The sequence below is a fragment of the Moschus berezovskii genome, chromosome Y, assembly GCF_049115385.1.
Source record: "Moschus berezovskii isolate FMDL1 chromosome Y, NW_MosBer_1.0, whole genome shotgun sequence".
Classification (NCBI taxonomy): Eukaryota; Metazoa; Chordata; class Mammalia; order Artiodactyla; family Moschidae; genus Moschus; species Moschus berezovskii.
This window is the reverse complement of record NC_142489.1, coordinates 2,796,689-2,816,641: the sequence shown is the minus strand read 5'-3', so window position 1 is coordinate 2,816,641 and position 19,953 is coordinate 2,796,689. Positions and strand designations below refer to the sequence as shown.

The 19,953-nt window shown below is 61.7% G+C and overlaps 2 protein-coding genes across 4 annotated transcripts in view; both read left to right on the top strand.

Annotated features, from left to right (window-relative positions):
- Window positions 1–5,473, top strand: part of PPP2R3B (protein phosphatase 2 regulatory subunit B''beta) — a 46,752-nt gene extending 41,279 nt beyond the window's left edge. For all 3 annotated transcript variants that reach the window (XM_055438558.2, XM_055438559.2, XM_055438561.2), the window contains 6 exons: window positions 1,329–1,377; window positions 1,977–2,066; window positions 2,464–2,639; window positions 3,956–4,074; window positions 4,179–4,285; window positions 4,808–5,473. In XM_055438558.2, coding sequence (XP_055294533.1) covers window positions 1,329–1,377; window positions 1,977–2,066; window positions 2,464–2,639; window positions 3,956–4,074; window positions 4,179–4,285; window positions 4,808–4,961 — 695 coding nt within the window. In that variant the 3' untranslated portion in view covers window positions 4,962–5,473. The remainder of the gene's footprint in view (window positions 1–1,328; window positions 1,378–1,976; window positions 2,067–2,463; window positions 2,640–3,955; window positions 4,075–4,178; window positions 4,286–4,807) is intronic.
- Window positions 5,474–10,375: 4,902 nt separating this feature from the next.
- Window positions 10,376–19,347, top strand: LOC148772992 (putative GTP-binding protein 6). Its single transcript, XM_088834398.1, has 10 exons — window positions 10,376–10,751; window positions 12,842–12,979; window positions 13,760–13,830; window positions 13,916–14,046; window positions 14,514–14,584; window positions 15,344–15,502; window positions 16,321–16,529; window positions 17,949–18,097; window positions 18,203–18,355; window positions 18,987–19,347. The coding sequence occupies exons 1-10, from the start codon at window positions 10,394–10,396 to the stop codon at window positions 19,108–19,110; spliced, it is 1,563 nt and encodes a 520-aa protein (XP_088690524.1). The 5' UTR covers window positions 10,376–10,393; the 3' UTR covers window positions 19,111–19,347.
- Window positions 19,348–19,953: the final 606 nt, after the last annotated feature.

Sequence of the window (19,953 nt, the reverse complement as noted above, 5' to 3'; positions counted from 1 at the left end):
CCCATTTTTGTGGTTACCTGTTGATAAGTAGAGGCTGAAAAGTGTCCCCAAGATTAATATACTTGAGTTGTGACCCCTGAGATTTCAGGAGGTGGCTGTTTGGACATGGTCTTTAAACAGGGGCTGAAGGTGAAATGAGGTCACTAGGCTGGTCCTGGTCCCACAGGACTGGGGTCCTGATAAGAAGGGGAGGTCGGGACGCAGACGTACACAGGGACGAGGGCATGAGGACTCAGGGAGGAGACGCGGTCCACGGGCACAGGAGGGACCAGCCCTGCCCCACCCGGGGCTCCGCCTCCAGCCCCCAGGGCGAGGGGCGGATCACCAATTAAGCCACCCCGTGTGTGGTGATCCATCTGACAGCCCCGGCCTTCCACTGTTTCTTCCTTAAACATGGTTGACAGGCATCTGGGTTCTGAGCACAAGCGTGTTGTGTGTTTGGCGGCAGAGCCTGTGCAGGTGTGAACGTGCGTCCTGCCGTCCACACTCCAATCGTTCCTGGAGCTCCAGGGCCAGCGCCTCCCTCTGCAGCTGGGACTCAGGCTCAGGTCCTGGGACTGGGTGGGTTTCCCCAGCGGCTCAGCTGGTTTAAGAACCCGTCTGCCAATGCAGGAGACGCAAGAGACTCGGGTTCAATTCCTGGGTTGGGAAGATCCCCTGGAGAAGGGAATGGCGACTCACTCCAGTCTTCTTGCCTGGAGAATCTCATGGACAGAGGAGCCTGGTGGGCTACAGTCCACGGAGTCGCAAAGAGTCGGACATGACTAAAACAACTTAGGACACACCTTTGTTCAGCCACTTAGTCGTATCTGACTCTTTGTGACCCCATGGACCTCAGCACGCCAGGCCTCCCTGTCCATCACCATCTCCTGGAGTATGTTCATCGAGTCGGTGATGCCATCCAGCCATGTCATCCTCTGTTGTCCCCTTCTCCTGCTGCCTTCAATCCTTCCCAGCATCGGGGTCTTTTCCAATGAGTCAGCTCTTCGCATCAGGTGGCCAAAGTGTTGGAGTTTCAGCTTTAGCATCAGTCCCTCCAGTGAATACTCAGGGTTGATTTCCTTGAGGACAGACTGGTTGGATCTCCTTGCAGCCCTTGCAACACACACATACACACACAGACACACACACATACACACACACCCAGGACTGGGAAGTGCTGAGCGGTGTCCGAGGAGGCGTGTGCAGGAAATTCAGGCCCCCAGGGTCCTGCCTAGCCAGACCTGGGTCTCCAGGTTCAGCCCAGAGCCCGCCCAGCCACGTCCACAGCTGCCGCGTGGGGCACCAGGAACCCCTGCGGGACTTACGGCCCAACTCCTCTTTTGCAGCTATTTCCACCAAGATGATCGACCGGATCTTCTCGGGAGCCGTGACGCGGTACGTGCCAGTGGGCTCCCAGCAGGGCTGGGCTGGTTTTCCCTGGGAGCATCCAGCCCTGCCTGTCACTCCTGACTGGGGCGGGCGTGTTCTGAGCCACCTGAGGTCGTGACTTAGGAGCGCGTGTTTAGGGTTTTGCCATACGAGGTCACAGGTAACAGGGACACATGCCATTGTCACAGGAAGTCATGAGTAAGAGACACATGTGTGCCATTCACGTAAGGTCATACGTAAAGGACACACACGCCTTTATCATGTACGGGCACATGTAAAGGACACACGTGTGACATCACAAGTTACAGGCACACAAAGCACGCTTTTGCCATATGACGCCATGCATGAGGGGGACACAGGCCCTGGGCATGCAAGGCTGTGAGGTGGCTCTGACCTGGGCAGGTTCTTCTGCCCCGATCCCCACCCCCCTGCCCCCTCTGGCCCTGAGAGACCCTCCCCTGTGCCCACACAGCCTCTCAGGTGCCTCTGGGTGGGAACCAGTTTAGGACTGGGCCCCTGCAGGGCTCCCGGCATCCCTGGGCGTGGGCAGTGACCCCCGCCTCAGGCTGCTTCTCCCTGACGCCGCCCTTGTCTCTTGAATCCAGAGGGAAAAAGGTGCAGAAGGAAGGGAAAATCAGCTACGCGGACTTTGTCTGGTTTCTGATCTCCGAGGAGGACAAGAAGACCCCCACCAGGTGGGTGTCTGGGGCCCGTGCTCTGTAAAGGCTGTTAGGACCCTCGCGAGAGGGGCCCAGTGGTCACCCACTGGTGAGGGCGCCCCCCTGTGGCCCATCCCTGTGAGGTCGTCTCATAGGGGGTCACACAAGGGAGTGATCCCGGGGGTGGGGTCTGTCCACGTGCGGGTCACCCTGGGCAGAGCGGGTTTGGGTGGACGGCTGTCCTGGTGGACGTCTGACCCTCCCGGCTGCAACATCGAGTACTGGTCCCCGGGGTGGGGTCATTCTGGTCAGAGAGGGTTTGGGTGGACGTCTGACCCTCCCAGATGCAGTCAGCATCGAGTGGGGTCACTCTGGTTGGAGCGGGTCTGGGTGGATGGCCGTCTGGGCAGACATGTGACCCTCCCGGCCGCAGCATCGAGTACTGGTTCCGCTGCATGGACTTGGACGGGGATGGGGCGCTGTCCATGTTCGAGCTGGAGTACTTCTACGAGGAGCAGTGCCGCCGGCTGGACAGCATGGCCATCGAGGCCCTGCCCTTCGAGGACTGCCTGTGCCAGATGCTGGACCTGGTGAAGCCCCAGATGGAAGGTGCTGTGTGGGGGCGGGGCCCTGGGGATGGGGATGGCCTGAGAAGAGAGCACCCCAGGGAAGTGGGGTCCCATGGGGAGGGGGACACCCAGGGGTTGGAGATGCCCTGGGGAATAGGGTTGCCCCCGGAGTGCGGAGCTCCGGCGGGGAGGGGGTAGGGGTTCAGCCTTGGGGGGGTTTCCCAGGGAAGTGGGGAACCCTGTGGTGGGGGACACCCTAGGGGAGGGGGCCGGCTGGGGGGGATGCCCTGGGGAACTAGGGTGCTCCTGGGAGGAAGCCCCTGGGGGTGGGCAGCCCCAGGGGAGGTGTGTGCTGGGCCTCAGAGAGGGTAACCTAGTCCAGGGCAGGTTAAGTGTGGCCTCGTGTAACCGAGCACCGTGCAGTTGGGGTCACTGTGGGTGGACACGACCCGCGGGGCCCCGCCCTCAGCCCTCCCGGGTGGTGAACCGTTCTGGGGACTGAGTGCGCCCCAGGGTTGGGGACGGTGGCCCCGGGTCTCGACCACGTTCCTCTGCCGTGCTTGGTCATTGTCCACCGGGACTGCAGTGTGGACAGCGCGGGGACCCCTGTGCTGGGCTGCCCTTCTCAAGCCTGGTGCTGCGGCCCGGGGATGGCTTTGGTTGATCTGGGACCCGGGTTGCTCGGTGGGCACATCCCAGGGCACCCGGGACTGCTGCCAAGGTCACAGGAAGGCTCTGCCTCCAGGTCGAACGCCTGGGAGTCCTGTGTCCCTGCAGTCCAGTCTCGGGTGTTGGCTGCTGTGGACTCGTCCTGTGGCCGTGTGACCCGGCCATCTTGCCCGACCCGGGTTTCTTCCTGCTCCGTGTTCGCGGTCCAGGGCAGCTTGGGTCCCACCCTCTGGGTGACGCGTGCGGACCCCCTGTATCCCCTGACGCCTTCTCAGGGACCCAGAGGGCTCTGGTCCCCCAGCCACCCGCCAGGCTTCTTCCACACCGGGAGCACTCCTGTGGCCGGGCTGGCGGCAGAGTGCACGGTGCTGTGCCATAAGGCGTGTGGCTTTGCACACGCGAGGGGCGTGGGTTCTTCGGGGTGCCTGGGAGCCGTGGGTGCTCAGAGCTGCCCGCGTGTGCACACGACATGCCCGTGCGCCCAGGAGCCGCCCTGCGCCCGGGGGCCCCCTCCGCGCACCAATGAGCCGCTTCACGCATCCGTGAGATCTCTCCGCGCTTCCCCCGCAGCTGCCCTGAGCGCTCTCGCGCTGCGCCCCCCAGCCCGCCCACCCGCGCTCCCAGCTGTCCCCTGAAGCCCCTCCGTGCACCCCCACCCGCGCGCTCACGGTCGCGCCCTTCCCGCAGGGCGGATCACGCTGCAAGACCTGAAGCGCTGCAAGCTGGCCAACGTGTTCTTCGACACCTTTTTCAACATCGAGAAGTACCTGGACCACGAACAGAAAGAGCAGGTGTCCCTGCTCAGGGTGCGTGGGGGGTGACGGGGGAGGCTGTGGGGGGGACGTGCGCGGGAGGGGGCGCCGGGCCGCTCCTGGGCGACGCCGCACCGTGCTCCGTCCACCGTCCGCAGGAGAGCGAGAGCGAGGGCCCCGAGCTGTCTGACTGGGAGCGCTTCGCCGCCGAGGAGTACGACATCCTGGTGGCCGAGGAGGCCGCGGGGGACCCCTGGGAGGATGGGTGAGTGCGGGAGGAATGGGAGCGGGGAGAACCGGGTCCGGACGAGGGAAGGCCCGGGACGGGGGCAGGGAAATGGGCTGCCAACTGGGGCAGTGAGGTCACCACCTCTGGCTGCCACTTCCGGGGGAGGGTTTCCAAGGGACTGCGGCCCTACCGCCGAGGGTGGACACACTCTGACTCCGAACCGCGCCTAGTCCTGCCCCAGGTGCCCAGCCTCAGCGCCCTGACTCTGGGAGCTCTTCCTGCTGAGTCAGGCCCTCCCCCAGCCTGCGGACGGTCCTGCCAGGGCTCCTGTGGGGCACTTCCCAGGGCTCCACATACCCCCCTGGGGGTGGCCCCCGCAGGCCGCCAAGGGGCGCAGACCCTACACAGGGGGTGGGGTGGGGAGCTGGCTGAGCTGCTGAGCGCACAGCTGATCAGTGGGCCCGCCTGCCCTGCCCCCACGTGTCGGGGTGTCGGGGGCGCACAGCTGCTCAGTGGGCGTGGGGGGCGGGCGCTGTCTTCACGGGCCCCTCCCCGCAGGTACGAGGCCGAGCTCAGCCCTGTGGAGCCGAAGCTGAGCGCCCTGAGGACCCCGCTGGCCCAGAGGCCCTTCCTGGAGGCGCCGGGCGGCCTGGGCGCCGTCGAGCTGTACGAGTACGAGTGTGCAGACGACGACGACCTGCCGCCCTCGTGACCCGCGGCCCCTCGGGGTCCCTGTGGCCCGTGGAGGGGAGACGCGGCTGAGTGGCTGTCGGCCTCACCAAGTGCAGTGCGTTTGTCAGTGGTGCGTGCGTCTTTATTCAGCACAGAAGCGGGTGCAGACGGCCCCGCGGTGCCTCCCCAGCGGGCAGGCGGCCTCGGCCTGCTGCCCCTTCCAGGAGCTTGGAGGCGCCCGTCTGCAAACGGTTCACCCTGGTGGGAACCCGGCGGCGCTGTGGCGGGTCTGCCCGGCCGTCCCCGCGCTGACCCTGGGCCGGTTGTGTCGGCAGGAACATTCCAGGAGCCCTGGCGCCTGCTGTCCCGCAGGCCCCCTTCGGGGAGGCCGCCCCGGCCAGGGCCGAGGGAGCACCCAGGTCAGTGTGGCCCCATGTTTCTGTGTATGTGTACAAACTGTGTAAAGTTACCTTCTATTTGCTGTGCAGAGCGGTTTAAAGAGTTTTATGAGATCACGTTTGTATTTTGAAATAAAGAATCTAAGGATTTTCAGCCCGAGGTTCACCTCGAGACAAAACAAAACACAGTAGCAGGGGATCATGAACGCGGGTCACAGACGGACATGACATGGATGTGGGAGTCCCCGCAGGGAGACCGTGGGGCATGCAGGCCCCCTGGACCCGGAGCCCCCGGGCATGGGTCACAGGCCGGGGCCCCAGAGCCGTGCAGCCCGCTCTCTGGCCGCGGCGGTCCCCCATGGGGGCACGGGGCACAGGCTAGGGCCCCAGGGCCGTGCAGCCTGCACTCTGGCTATGGCGGTTCCTGCATGACCCTGGGCAGCCGCCTCTCCTGCGGTCACTTCTGACCTGTGCACGACAGGGTGCGACCCTCCCCTGTGGACTCTGCACCGTGAGACCAGAGGTCTGGCCTCCACGCCGCTCCGCCCACCCCCCGATCCAGCACCGCTCCGTGCTTTGGCATCAACCTGAGATTCCAGGGGAGGGTGGGCTCCCACGTGTCCATGGAGGTGGCCGAGGAGCGTCCCCCCACCCAGCCTTCGGCAGGTCGTCTCAGGTCCTGGCACCTCGTGGAGGGTCCCTCCCTCCCGCAGCTGAGCCCCCCTGCCGGACACAGCCGCTTCAAGAGCCGGTGGGGCGAGAGCTGGAGCAGGGGTCCCTCACGCCAGACCACGTGGGCCTGTCTTCCTGGCCGCCCCGCCGTCTGGAGGGCGGACTCCACAGCCATGTCTTCCCGGGAAAGGCTCTGGGCGTTCCCAGGAGACAGGTATGGCCCCCGTCTCCTCAGAGCACAGACAGGCCGGTCGTTCCCCTTGGCTGCCAAGTCCCCCGAGGGACCCACCTCATCTCCCGACTCATCGCGCTGAGAGGCGGACGCGAGAGGTGAGCAGAGAGGAGAGGAGGCTCAGAGAACGTGGGGAAGGAAAACCTGGTGAGAACGTGTCGACCCCCCGGGGGCTAGAGATGGAAGGGAGAAGAACCCACCCACCTGTTGCAAAAGTCAGACTGAAAAGGCCATCAGGGGAAATGCCTGTGACAAAGGACAGCAAAGTCTCCATCGTGTCAGGAGGTGTGCACGGCCGGTCTGACGGGGACTTCTTCCTTGGTTGGGGGGGCGGGTGACAGTGAACAGCGGACACCCCCGCCTGTCCACCTTCCATCCGCACAGCCATCCGCCCATCCTTCCTCCTTCCCTCCTTCCACCCTCCCATCTGCTCATCCAGACGCCTGCCCCCAACCAGCCACCCGTGGGTCCATGCGTCCGTCCATACATCTGTGCAGTCAACCATCGGTATCTATCCATCCCCGCGTCCACGCCTCCCCTTCTGCCTCTGTCCATCCACCCATCCTTCCTTCCGTCTGCCCACCCGCGCACCCATTCCTGTGTGTACTTTTCTGTCCATTTACCTGTACAGCGGCCCACGCCTCCATGGAGCTGTCCATCCCACCCAGCCCGCAGTCCATCCGTTTCTCCATCCCCTGTATCCATCAGAACCCCTGGGGCCGTATTGGGAAGGGCCACTCTACATCTGGGACCTCCGAGGGTTCAGCATCGGACACCCATAGCAAAGTTAGGGGCCGGTGGAGATGAGCTTCGACCTCTCAGCCCGGATTTGGGACCCCCCCCCCAGGGCTGCACTCAGAGCCCCCCACCAGCAAGGCAGGCTCTGAGGTCCCCAAAAAGAGAATGCAGCCCTGGCTGCAGGATTTGAGGCACTTCAGGGGTAGAACGGGACCCCAAAGCAGGGTTCAGGACCTCTGGGGACCCCAGTAACACTTCCCACACAAGGCAGAGTCTTGGGCTCCGGAGGTGCAGTCCCAGACTCAGGCTAACATGCAGACATCATACTCTCCCGAGCCAGGACACTTCAAGGCCCAAATCTGGGGCCTGTGAGCCACACATGGACATCACCAGAGGGTTGACGCCAAAATCAGATTGATTATATTCTTTGCAGCCAAAGATGGAGAAGCTCTATACATTCAGCAAAAACAGGACCGGGAGCTGACTGTGGCTCAGATCCTGACCTCCTCATTGCCAGATTCAGACTGAAATTGAAGAAAGTGGGAAAAACCACTAGACCATTCAGCTATGACCTAAGTCACATCCCTTATGATTATACAGTGGAAGTGAGAAATAGATTTAAGGGACTAGATCTGATATACAGAGTGCCTGATGAACTGTGGACGGAGGTTTGTGACATTGTACAGGAAACAGAAATCAAGACCATCCCCAAGAAAAAGAAATGCAAAAAAGCAAAATGGCTGTCTGAGGAGGCCTTGCAAATAGCTGTGAAAAGAAGCAAAAAGCAAAGGAGAAAAGGAAAGATATAAGCATCTGAATGTAGAGTTCCAAAAAACAGCAAGGAGAGATAAGAAAGCCTTCCTCAGTGACCAATGCAAAGAAATAGAGGAAAACAACAGAATGGGAAAAACAAGAGATCCCTTCAAGAAAGTTAGAGTTTCCAAGGGAACATTTCATGCAAAGATGGGCTCAATGAAGGACAGAAATGCTAGGGACCTAACAGAAGCAGAAGATATTAAGAAAAGGTGGCAAGAATACACAGAAGAACTGTACAAAAAAGATCTTCACGATCCAGATGATCATAATTGTTTGATCACTCACACTCACCTAGAGCCAGATATCCTGGAATGTGAAGTCAAATGGGCCTTAGGAAGCATCACTACGAACAAAGCTAGTGAAGGTGATGGAATTCCAGTTGAGCTATTTCAATTCCTATAAGATGATGCTGTGAAAGTGCTGCACTCAATATGCCAGCAAATTTGGAAAACTCAGCAGAGGCCACAGGACTGGAAAAGGTCAGTTTTCATTCCAATCCCAAAGAAAAGCAGTGCCAAAGAATGCTCAAACTATCGCACAATTGCACTCATCTCACACGCTAGTAAAGTAATACTCAAAATTCTCCAAGCCAGGCTTCAGCAATGCATGAACCGTGAACTTCCAGATATTCAAGCTGGTTTTAGAAAACGCAGAGGCACCAGAGATCAAATTGCCAACATCCTCTGGATCATCGAAAAAGCAAGAAAGTTCCAGAAAAACATCTATTTCTGCTTCATTGACTATGCCAAAGCCTTTGACTGTGTGGATCTCCATAAACTGTGGACAATTCTGAAAGAGATGAGAATACCAGACCATCTGACCTGCCTCTTGAGAAACCTGTATGCAGGTCAGAAAGCAACAGTTAGAACTGGACATGGAACAACACACTGGTTCCAAATAGGAAAAGGAGTTCATCAAGGCTGTATATTGTCACCCTGCTTATTTAACTTCTATGCAGAGTACATCATGAGGAACGCTGGGCTGGAGAAAGCACAGGCTGGAATCAAGATTGTTGGGAGAAATATCAATAACCTCAGATATGCAGATGACACCATCCTTATGGAAGAAAGTGAAGAAGAACTAAAGAACCTCTTGATGAAGGTGAAAGAGGAGAGTGAAAAAGTTGGCTTGAAGCTCAACATTCAGAAAAGTAAGATCATGGCATCTGGTCCCATCACTTCATGGCAAATAGATGGGGAAACAGTGGCTGACTATTTTTCTGAGCTCCAAAATCACTGCAGATGGTGATTGCAGCCATGAAATTAAAAGAGCTTACTCCTTGGAAGGAAAGTTATGACCAACCTATACAGCGTATTGAAAAGCAGAGACATTAGTTTGTCAACAAAGGTCCGTCTAGTCATGGCTATGGTTTTTCCAGTGGTCATGTATAGGTGTGAGAGTTGGACTATAAAGAATGCTGAGCGCCGAAGAATTGGTGCTTTTGAACTGTGGTGTTGGAGAAGACTCGAGATTCCTGTGGACTGCAAGGAGATCCATCCAGTCCATCCTAAAGGAAATCAGTCCTGAATATTCATTGGAAGGACTGATGCTGAAGCTGAAACTCCAGTACTTTGGCCACCTGATGCGAAGAGCTGACTCATTGGAAAAGACCCTGATGCTGGGAAAGATTGAAGGCGGGAGGAGAAGGGGACGACAGAGAATGAGATGGCTGGACGGCATCACCGACTCAACGGACATGGGTTTGGGGGAACTCCGGAAGTTGGTGATGGACAGGGAGGCCTGGCGTGCTGCGGTTCATGGGGTCGCAAAGAGTCGGACACGACTGAGCGACTGAACTGAACTGAGCCACACACATCCCCAAGGCAGAATTCAGGATCCGGGGGGACCTAGGTGGACCCCCCCAGGGCCACAGTCGTGCCACCGCGTACACTTCAGAGCCGTGGAGCGGGTGCGGAGCCCGAAGCAGGGTTCAGGGCACCCCTCGGGTCAGACTCCAGGCCCCAAGGCAGGAGCTGGGACCTCCGGCTTAGGGGGCGCGCTCGGACGCGCAAGGCAGAGCTCCGGGCTCCTGCGGGCAGAACTGGATCCGCAAGCCCAGACCGCCGGCCCCGCCCGGAGGCTGGAATGGGGCCCGGCTTGGGTGCGCGGCGCGGCTCGGTTCTGGCACTAGACGCCGGGGGAGGTCGCCGCGAGCATCCCCAACAGAGAGAGGCGCGTGCCTGGCGGCACCGCTCCGACCCGCCTCCCGGGCGGGACTCTCGCTCAGCAATCAGGCAGCGGCGGCGGCGAGTACGCTGGCGGCCAATGGGCAGCCTGTAAGGGAGCTGTGTCCGCCCCGAGGCCCCGCCCTGTTGACCCATGCCACCAATGGGTATCCGGGAAGGGAGGAGGCTCCGCTCTGTTGACCTACTCCGAATCCCCGCCCTGTTGACCCCCAAGACCAATGGGCAGCCGGCAAGGTAGGTGGCTCCGCCCTATTGACTCCCGAATCCCCGCCCTGTTGACCCCGGAGACCAATGGGCAGCCGGCAAGGGAGGTGGCTCCGCCCTGTTGACTCCCGAAGTCCCGCCCTCTTGATACGGGTGACCAATGGGTAGCCGATAGGGAGCTGGCTCCGCCCCGGTGGCCCCGCCCTGTTTCTCAGGGGCGCGCAGGATGTGGGCCTTGCGGGCCGCCGTCCGCGGGGGCGCCTGGCTCTCTCACGCGGTTCGCGGCCGCCGGCCCCCGAGGGCCGCGCTGCTGCCGCCGCCGCCCCACCCCGAGCGAACCCTCGCCGGTGTCCGCGGGGGCTTGGGGTGCTCGGAGGGGCGAGAGGGTGGAGGGCGGGTTCCACGCGTGGATGGCCGGAGAAGCCGGGCTGACGGGGAGGAGGAGCCCGAAGATGCGGCGGAAGAGGAGGAAGACGAGGAGGAGCTGCTGCGGAGGGACCCGCTGCTGCCCGCGGGGACGCAGCGCGTGTGCCTGGTCCACCCTGAGGTCAAGTGGGGCCCCGCGAAGCCGCAGGGGACCCGAGGTGACCGAGAGCGTCGGGGCAGACGGGGGCGGGGACGGGGCGGGGCGGGCGGAGCGAGGAGGCTCGAGCTTAAGGGGCGGCGAAGCCGGCGCTCAGCAGGCGGGGGCTCTGCGGGCGGGACTCCGGGAGCTGGAGCTCATAGGTCAGCGCCTCCAGGGGCGGGACTCCGATGGCTGCAGCTCATAGGTCGGGTACGCGGGAGGAGGCGGGACTTCTGTGGCGGACCTCGAGGGCCGGAGCTCATAGGTCGGCGACGCAGGAGGAGGCGGGGCTTATCGGGGCGGGACTCGCGGGCTGGAGCTCATAGGTCGGCGCCTCCAGGGGCGGGACTCCGAGGCCTGCAGCTCATAGGTCGGGGACGCGCGAGGAGGCGGGGTTTCTCGGGGCGGGACTCGCGGTCTGGAGCTCATAGGTCGGGGACGCCAGAGGCGGGGCTTCTGGGGGCGGACCTCGAAATCCGGAGCTCATAGGTCAGCGCCTCCAGGGGTTGGACTCCGAGGGCTGAGCTCATAGGTTGGGGACGCTGGGGAGGCGGGGCTTATGGGGGCGGGACTCGCTGGCTGGAGCTCATAGGTCGGGGACGCCAGAGGCGGGGCTTATGGGGGCGGACCTCGAAAGCCGGAGCTCAGGTCGGCGACGCAGGAGGAGGTGGAACTTCTGGGGCCGGAACTCGCGGGCTGGAGCTCATAGGTCAGCGCCTCCAGGGGCGGGTCTCCGAGGTCTGCAGCTTATAGGTCGGGGACGCTGGAGGAGGCGGTGCCTCTGGGGGCCGACGTTGAAAGCCGTAGCTCATAGGGCGGGGTTTCTGGGGCCTGCCTCCGAGGCTGCAGCGGATGTGGGGCTTCTGGGGCGGACTCAGAGGCTGAACCGCCCACTCCCTCTCTTGCTCCTTCAGCCCCTGCAACCCATGGCCCTGGAAACCCTGATTCTGGGCGCAGGCGCCCTCCTGCTTTGCACGCAGCGAACCACGTTCCCTTTGAGCCGCTTCTGGTGTCGCTCTGCCTTGCTCCCCCGGGGCCTCCCCATCCGTAATGCAAACGATCCCAGCAACTCACGCGGGGTGCCCCTAGGCTTTAAGCCTTTTACGGACCCACTTCCTCTCTGCGCCGCTGAGTACTAAGCCCGGAGATGGTGCACAAGCTTCTGTAGCAGAAACGGGAACCGGCTGAGCGCTGAGCGACGGGGCGGGGGCGCTTGTGGTCGCAGGGGACCGGCTCCGGAGGGAGGCTGCCCTCCCGTGAGGCTCTGGTTCACATCTCCCTGGAGAACAAGCCAGGGCCCCGCACAGCTGTGCTCCGGCCCATCGCCCCCAGGCTCCCAGCCCCTCCAGACCTGCGCCAGCCCTGTCCACCCCGTCAGGGCTCAGAGCCACGCGGTGGCACCACTGCCCACGTGTCTGTTGTCCATCAGCTGCCCTGCGAGGGACCGGCCGGGGGAGAGTCGAGGGCGGGGCAGGTCCTGAATGCCCTTGGTCCACGGCCTGTGCCCCCACTGCTCTGGACTCCTGTTCTGGTGGGGGCCCTGCCTCTCCCCGGCCCCATTATACTGACTGTTCAGGGCCACGGACCCTGGGTGGGCACCTCCTTGCTCATCCTGAGCTCGGCAAGGGCGGCCACTGAGGGAGGCTGGAACTAGGCTCTGGTCACCCAGGACATGACACCCGCCCAGGACGGGACTCAGCCCACCCCCCATACAGGATGGCAGGCTCTGCGGGCCCTGGGAACTTCACGGGAGATGCTGCCTAGTGGGTCACTAGGGACCCCGAATCTCTACGGGGCACATGTGCCCGATTCCAACATGGCAGGGGGGCTGTCCCTGCGTCCCTTGCTCAGCTCTGGCTCCCTTCCCCTCTCCTTCCTCCCCTCTCCCCCTCCCCTCTCCTTCCCTCCCAGATCCTCTGACCCCCTCCTGACCACCCACCCAGAAGAACACATCTTCCTTTAAGCAAATGCCCATTCAGCTGCTTTCTGGGAACCTTTGTGTGGCCAGAAGCAGGAAGCCATCCCAGCCTGCGGGCATGTGGGCCAGGACCCTGGGCAGGGCTGACCCGGCCAGAAGTGACCCTCACGCCAGCCCATCTCTCCCCTAAGCCGAGTGGCAGGTGGCGGAGGCCCGAGCGCTTGTGTGCACGCTGGACGGCTGGTCGGTGGTGGACACGATGGTGGTGCCCACCAAGACTCCACACAAGAAGCTTATCTTTGGCAGAGGGACCTTGGAGCAGCTGACGGGTGAGTCCTTCATCGCACGTGTTGCAGCCCCCTCCTAGAATGGCGCGAGCTCGACCGTTCCTCTAGGCCTCATGAAACTTGGATCAGGTGGCAGAAACCAGCGTGCCCGCATCAGCATTCCACTGAGACCCCCAGCACCCAGGCCAGACTGCCACCCCCTGTCAGTGGCCTGGGGTGTGTTCCTACACGAGACTCTTGCCCCTCTGTGGACGCTAACATCCCCGCCCCAAACCAACATCTGGTTCACAGCTCAGAGCAGGTGACACGCCAGGGCGATGCCTCACCGCCTGTCCGTGTCCCTCTAACATGCACTCAGCCCCCGCCGGCTCACCAGACCCCTGTGTGTGTGAGACCTTATTGTTCAGTCGCTCAGTCGTGTCCGACTCTTTGCGACCCCACGGACTCCCGCACGCCAGGCTTCCTGTCCATAGCCAACTCCCGGAGCTTACTCAAACTCATGGCCATTGAATTGGTGATGCCATCCAACCATCTCATCCTCTGTCATCCCCTTCTTCTCCTGCCCTCGTCATTTCTCAGCATCAGGGTCTTTTCCAATAAGTTGGTTCTTGGAATCAAGTGGCCAGAATATTGGAGCTTCAGCTTCAGCAGGTGTGAGACCTACTTTCCTGGTCCTCCCGACCCATGCTCCATGCTCCCTAAATCCTGTACTCGGAGACCCAGGGGATGCCCGGGGGACACAGCCGATCAAAACGCAGGGTCACTCCCCAGAGGTATGTTGCGGGCTCACTGAGCCTCTGACCGGCTGTTCTCTTTTCCTAGAGAGAATCAGAGGGTCCCCAGAAATCACCGCCGTCTTCCTGAACGTGGAGAGACTGGCCACGCCCACCAAGGTACCGCGGAAGCAGCGGGTCAGTAGGTCTCAGAGTATGGGCTCACGGCTCATCCCCTCCCTTCCTCTCTCTCTGTTTTTTCTAGAAAGACCTGGAAGCCGCCTGGCGCGTGCCGGTGTTTGACCGGTTCACCGTCGTTCTTCACATATTCCGCTGCAACGCCCGCACCAAGGAGGCACGACTGCAGGTGGCGCTGGCTGAGCTCCCTCTGCTCAGGTGCGAGCAGGACCCGGGCCGGGGCAGACGGACCCCCCCCACCACCGAGACCTTCTCTAGGGACCCCCAACCGGGACCTTCTCTAGGGACCCACCCCACCAGGACCCTCTAGGGAGACCCCTCCACCGAGACCCTCTCTAGGGACCCCCCAACCGGGACCCTCTCTAGGGAGCCCTCCCAGGACTTTCTCTAGTTTTCATGTATCTAGACATGTTGCCAGGCATTCTGAGGGTGGGATGTGGTGGATAGGGGTGCAAGCTTGTGGCCACGGGTCCAATCTGTACGCGAACAGAGACATGTCACCCAGGGAGGTGCCCTCTGTGCCCGCCCGTGATGGCCCACGTGGGAGGGGGGCCCCAGAGATCCCTCCATCAGGAACCCCACCCCCACCGCGGCCCCCCTCGCCCCACGTCCTGTGGTGGATGCACATGTCCGCCCATCTACTGAGCCACCCCGTTTCCAACTAGGTCACGTGTGAAAAGCGATGTTGCCCACCTGGGCGGATGCAGAGGGAGCTCTCGCTACACCATGGGGTCGGGTACGTGTATGAGGTCTCCGCACTAGGTGTGCAGAAGGGGGTTATCGTGGCCACCACCCCTACCAAGGGGACAGTGTCCCCCACAAGTCCTGAGAGGGCCTCTCTGAGGTCACATTCAAAAAGGGTGGGTATCAAGGGGCCCCAGGGCTGAGCTCCGACCAGAGGCTCCAGGGGAGCATCCTTCCCGCCTCTTCCAGCTTCTGGGGCCTCCAGGCGTCCATTCCTGGGCTGGTGGCCGCCTCCCTCCCGTGTCTGCCTCTGTCTTCACGTGACTTCTCCTCTGTGTCTGTGTCTTACACGGACTCTGTCCTTGGGTTTGTGGCCTCCCCTACTTCAGGTCCTTCACTTCATCCCCTCTGCAGAGACCCTATTTCCAAATAAGGCCCCGTTTGTAGATCCTGGGCGTGAGGACATGGATGCGTCTCTGGGGCAGTGTTCAGCCCACTGTGGCCATCATGCGGACTCTCCCCTCGGCCTTTCCTTCTCAGGGATAAGGGGGAGACCAGGTGACCCCAGAGGGCAGTAGGGCTTGGGCAAGGCCGCCTTCCTCCGGGCAGAGCCGTCTCCCAACAGGAGATGCCAAGGCTGTTTGTGCCGGGGCCGCAGTCTAGTGGTTTTGTCCCTGGGGTCCTGACACCTGTCAGACCCCCACAGGCCGCTCGTCCTCCCCTCCGCCTGCTCCTCCTACCCTCCCCCGTGGCGTTTGCCCGCTTTCTACCCCGGGTCTGCTCGTTGACTTGCCGTCTTGGGTGTTTTTAGGGGAGTCCTTCCTGCAGGTGCAGCAGCGTCTCCTGAGAGACAGGGAAGCCAAGATCCAGAAGGCCCTGGAGAGACTCCGCAGCAAGAGGCGCCTTCTGGGGCAGCAGCGGAGGCGGAGGGAGTTCCCCGTGGTCTCTGTGGTCGGATACACGAACTGCGGTGAGGGGCCTGGGCAGGGCTCCGGGCAGGGGCCCTCCCCGGGAGCAGCTTGTGGGCGGGGCCTCTCTGGGCAGGGCTGTGCTGGTGGGCGTGGGTTATGTGGGCGGGGCCTCCCTGGGCAGGGCTCTGATGGTGGGCGGGGCCTCTAGGCAGGGCTGTGCTGATAGGCGGGGCCTCACTGGGCAGTGCTGTGCTGGTGGGCGTGGCCTCTCTGGGCAGAGCTGTGCTGGTGGGCGGGGCCTCTAGGCAGGGCTTTGGTGGTGGGCAGGTCCTCACTGGGCAGGGCTGTGGTTTTGGGCGGGGCCTCCTGGGGCGGGGCCGGTGGGTGGTCTCACCCTTGGGCCAGGGTGGTAGGTGGGATCTCCCTCAGGCTGCCGTGGTGGGCGGGGCCTCCCTGGGGCGGAGCTGGGTGGGCCTGTGTCTACATTCCCACCCCACGGCAGGCACATAGCATCTGCCCAACTGCACCGTCACGCTTCTGTATGAGGACACCCACATCACAACTCATGGTCCAGTACACCGCCCTCTGTCTCCAGGGACGCCTCCCCATCTCACACACTCGACCACTGTGTACACCACGCCCCTCGTCTGTCTACACTAATCCTCCCACCCAGGCCCGATCTATCTTACCCGGAATCCTGGACAACAGTAGCTGTGTTCTTCAATGACCCGTGCCTGGTACCAGGGCCCTGCAGAGAACTCCGGGCTCAGACACCCTCCCTGCTCCCATCCCACCGTCCAGCAGCCCGAGCTCAGAAGTGGACGCTAGGGGACCCGAGACGGCCTGAGACGCATGTCCCCTTGTGCCCGACTTGCAGGGAAAACCACGCTGATCAAGGCCCTGACTGGGGACGCCGCCATTCAGCCCCGGGACCAGCTGTTCGCGACACTCGACGTCACGGCCCACGCGGGGCGGCTGCCCTGCGCGCTGACCGTCCTCTACATGGACACCATCGGCTTCCTCTCCCAGCTGCCCCACAGCCTGGTTGAATCCTTCTCGGCCACCCTTAAGGACGTGGCCCATTCGGTGAGTGGGGAGGGCCAGGCCGGTTCCCCCTCAGATACCAGCAAACGGGGAGGGGAAGTGGTTCCCTCCTTAGGACAGCACAGGGCTGTGTCCCCTTACAGCGGACATCACAGGGACCAGATCCCCTCAAATGCCTCCACTCAGGGAGCTGGGTCTGACTGTACAATTTTAAGTTTTGTTTTTTATTTATTAACATTTATTTTCGGCTGTGCTGGGTCTTCATTGCTGTTTGGGCTTTCTTTAGTTGTGGCAGGTGGGGGGCTTCTCTCTGGTTATGGTGCCCGGTTTTCTTACTGAGGTGTCTTCTCTTGATGCGGAGCAGGGGCTCTCCGGCCCACGGCGGTCAGCCGTTGCAGCATGCCGGCTCATTAGTTGTGAGGCACCGGCCTGGCTGCTCCGCGGTATGTGGGATCTTCCCGGCCCAGGCATTGAACCCACATCTCTCGCATTGGCAGGTGGATTTCTTACCACTTGCCAGGAAGGTGACCAGGGAAGCCCTACAACTGTAATTTTTCTGAAGCAAATGCTAATGAAGAGGGGTTTCCCTTTCTGTGTTGGCCGTATCCGGGGATCGGAAACAGTGAACCCCAACAGCCTGGCGTTTACTCAGCAGGGGGGCGGCAGGGCCCAGGGACAGGCACCCCGGGACTTTCTAGGTCATAGCAGCTGAGGCTGCCAGCTTCATCCTCCAAGGTTCCCGAAAATGTAACATTTCTGAAATGAAACCTGAAGTAAAAGAAAATGTATTTCATCAAAAAGAGAACCTGGAAGTGAATCCGTTAAAAGCAGACCGAGCGCCTCCTTTCCGCGACAGGATTCCCCTCCACTGTGACTTTCCTTTTTTTTTTTTTTTATTTTACAATATTATATTGGTTGGTTTTGCCATACATTGACATGAATTCGCCCCGGGTTGTGACTTTCCTTTTATCTCTGTTTCCCCAACGCATGAGGGACCTGCATGTAAAACATGACACCGCGGGGACAAAACTTCTTTAAAATGGGAGCTTGAAGGCTTCACAGAAAAGTGGACCAGCCCAGAGCTTTCAGCATGGCACTGTGGCTTGGCTGGTCGGTGGTGGGGGCCAGTGGCCGCACCCAGGTGCAGGGAGAGTACTGTGGGGCGGGAGGCTGGGGCGACAGAGGTTTGGGGCTGCCGAGCAGTGTAGGTTTTGGGGTTCCAGGTGCACAGGGAGGGAGTGGCAGCCATGACGGAAACTCTAATGAGGGGGCTGGGGGGCTGCGTGCACCACAGAGCCGCTCTGTGGTCTCAGGTCGCACCCACCCGAGGTATAGGCCCCTATGGTGGGGAGCTCTGCCCTCACTGGGAGGAGCAGTGTCCTGGGGCTGGTGGGTGCTCTGGGGCTGGGGATGGGAGCCCCTGGCCCCAAGATCTGACCACCCGGCCCGTCTGGTCCTCAGGATTTGATCGTCCATGTCAGAGATGTGAGCCACCCCGAGACGGAACTGCAGAAGGCCAGTGTCCTGTCAGCCCTGCGGGGCCTAGGCCTGCCAAACTCCCTCCTGGAGAGCATGGTGGAAGTCCAGAACAAGGTGGACCTGGTGCCCGGGTGAGCCCCCCACCCCTGCAGTGTATGGTGGAGTCCACAACGAGGTGACCTGGTTCCCGGGTGAGCTCATCATTGCTGAGCATGCTGTGCCGGCCGCCTGGACAGGTACACACCCGCGGAGCCCGACGTCCTGGCCGTGTCTGCCCTCCTGGGGCTCGGGCTGGATGAGCTGATGGCCAGGGTGGAGGATGCCATCCTGCGAGCCACTGGGAGACGGACCCTCACCCTCCGCGTGCGGCTGGCCGGACCGCAGCTGAGGTGCGTGGGGCGGGCCTGGTTGGTGGGGTGGTAGCGCCGATGATCGCTGTGCTGGGTGCGGTGTCATTCATGTGAGCGGGCAAGGCCACGGTGCTGGGCGGCTTTGTCACCCCCGTGTCCCCACGCTCACCATGTACGAGCAGGGGTCCGGCCACGTGTCCATGTCTCGAAACGCGGAAGGTACTGCTCCCCCCACCCCCGCCACCCCCAGTTAACTCACCCGACCCTGGGAAGGCTGGGTGGGCGTTCAGGCTCAGTCAGGGTCTCCATTCCCACCAGTCGCGCCTCCCTCCTGGCACGAGCAGGTGTAGGGCCCTGTGTCCACTTGCCAGGACCGTGGGAGATACTGGCCTCCCAATCCCGAGAAGGCTGGGGAGGGGTTCAGACACCGTCGGGGTCTTGCTTCCCACCAGTCGCGTGTCCCTCCCACCAGTCACGTCTGCCTCCTGTCATGTCTCCGCCCACTAATAGTCTCCCGCCTATCATTTGTCCCTCCCACCAATCACGTGTCCCCGCACCAATCGCGTGTGCCCCCACAATCATGTGTCCCCCACCAATCACATCTCCCTCCCGCCAATTGCATGTCCCACCCACCAATCTTGTGCCCCCGCCCATGGCGTCTCCCTCGCAGCTGGCTTCACCAGGAGGCCACAGTGCAGGCGGTGGACGTGATCCCCGAGGCTGGGGCTGCCGACGTGAAAGTCATCATCAGTGACTCTGCTTACGGAAGGTTCCAGAAGCTGTTTCCGGGGTGAAAGAATTCCCCCCTCCCCAAAGATGAGGGCGCTGCACATTTCAGTCTCAGAGACAAGCAAGTGCGGTGGGTGTTCGCCCCCCACCCCACCGTCCCCACCCCCGCCAGCCTGCTGGGGACGGGACCCGGTGGGACTCAGTGGTTCTGGGCGACCGTGGGGCGTCTGGGGAGCAGATGTCTGTCCAGGGTGGTTGACCACACACCAGACAGTAAAAGCTTTGTGCGGTGTGTGTATAAACTAGCCTCTGTGGTTTTTGTGCGCCGGCCGCCCAGCAGACACCCCGTGAACGCTGCCCTCTAGGCAGGCAGGTCCAGTTTGTGTGTCCGCTGTGTATCTCACATGGGTCCCATCTGACCAGCCAGCCCTTGCACACGGCAGTGTCCAGGGGTGATTAAAACAAGAACCCAGCAAGTGGGAACGATCTGCTCATTAATACGGCCCAGCACACAGAACCCACTACATAGGCGTTAGCTGTTTTCACCTAAAGGAAAATACAAGTTCGGGCTTCTTGTCGACAGCCAGGTCCTGCACGGGGTGGACAAGTGGGGCTGTGAGAGGCCGGGAGCAGAGTTCCCTCTCGGAGGGATTAGCAGACTGGGGAGCCAGCCAGCCAGGCCCTCAGGGCACTTGCGCTTCCGGCCGCTGCCCTTCATTCAGCTCAGCCCCTGCTGGTCTCCATCCTCCTGGGTCTGCTAGGTGGGGTGGACGAGCACTAACCCTAGCCCCGCTGGGTGACGAGAACTTGACTTGGGACGAACCCCCAGGCTCCTGGGGTCCAGCCCCCCTCAGCAGGCCAGGGCTGCCCTGGGGGTGCCCACGTGGTGCCAGGACCCCCTCAGTCAT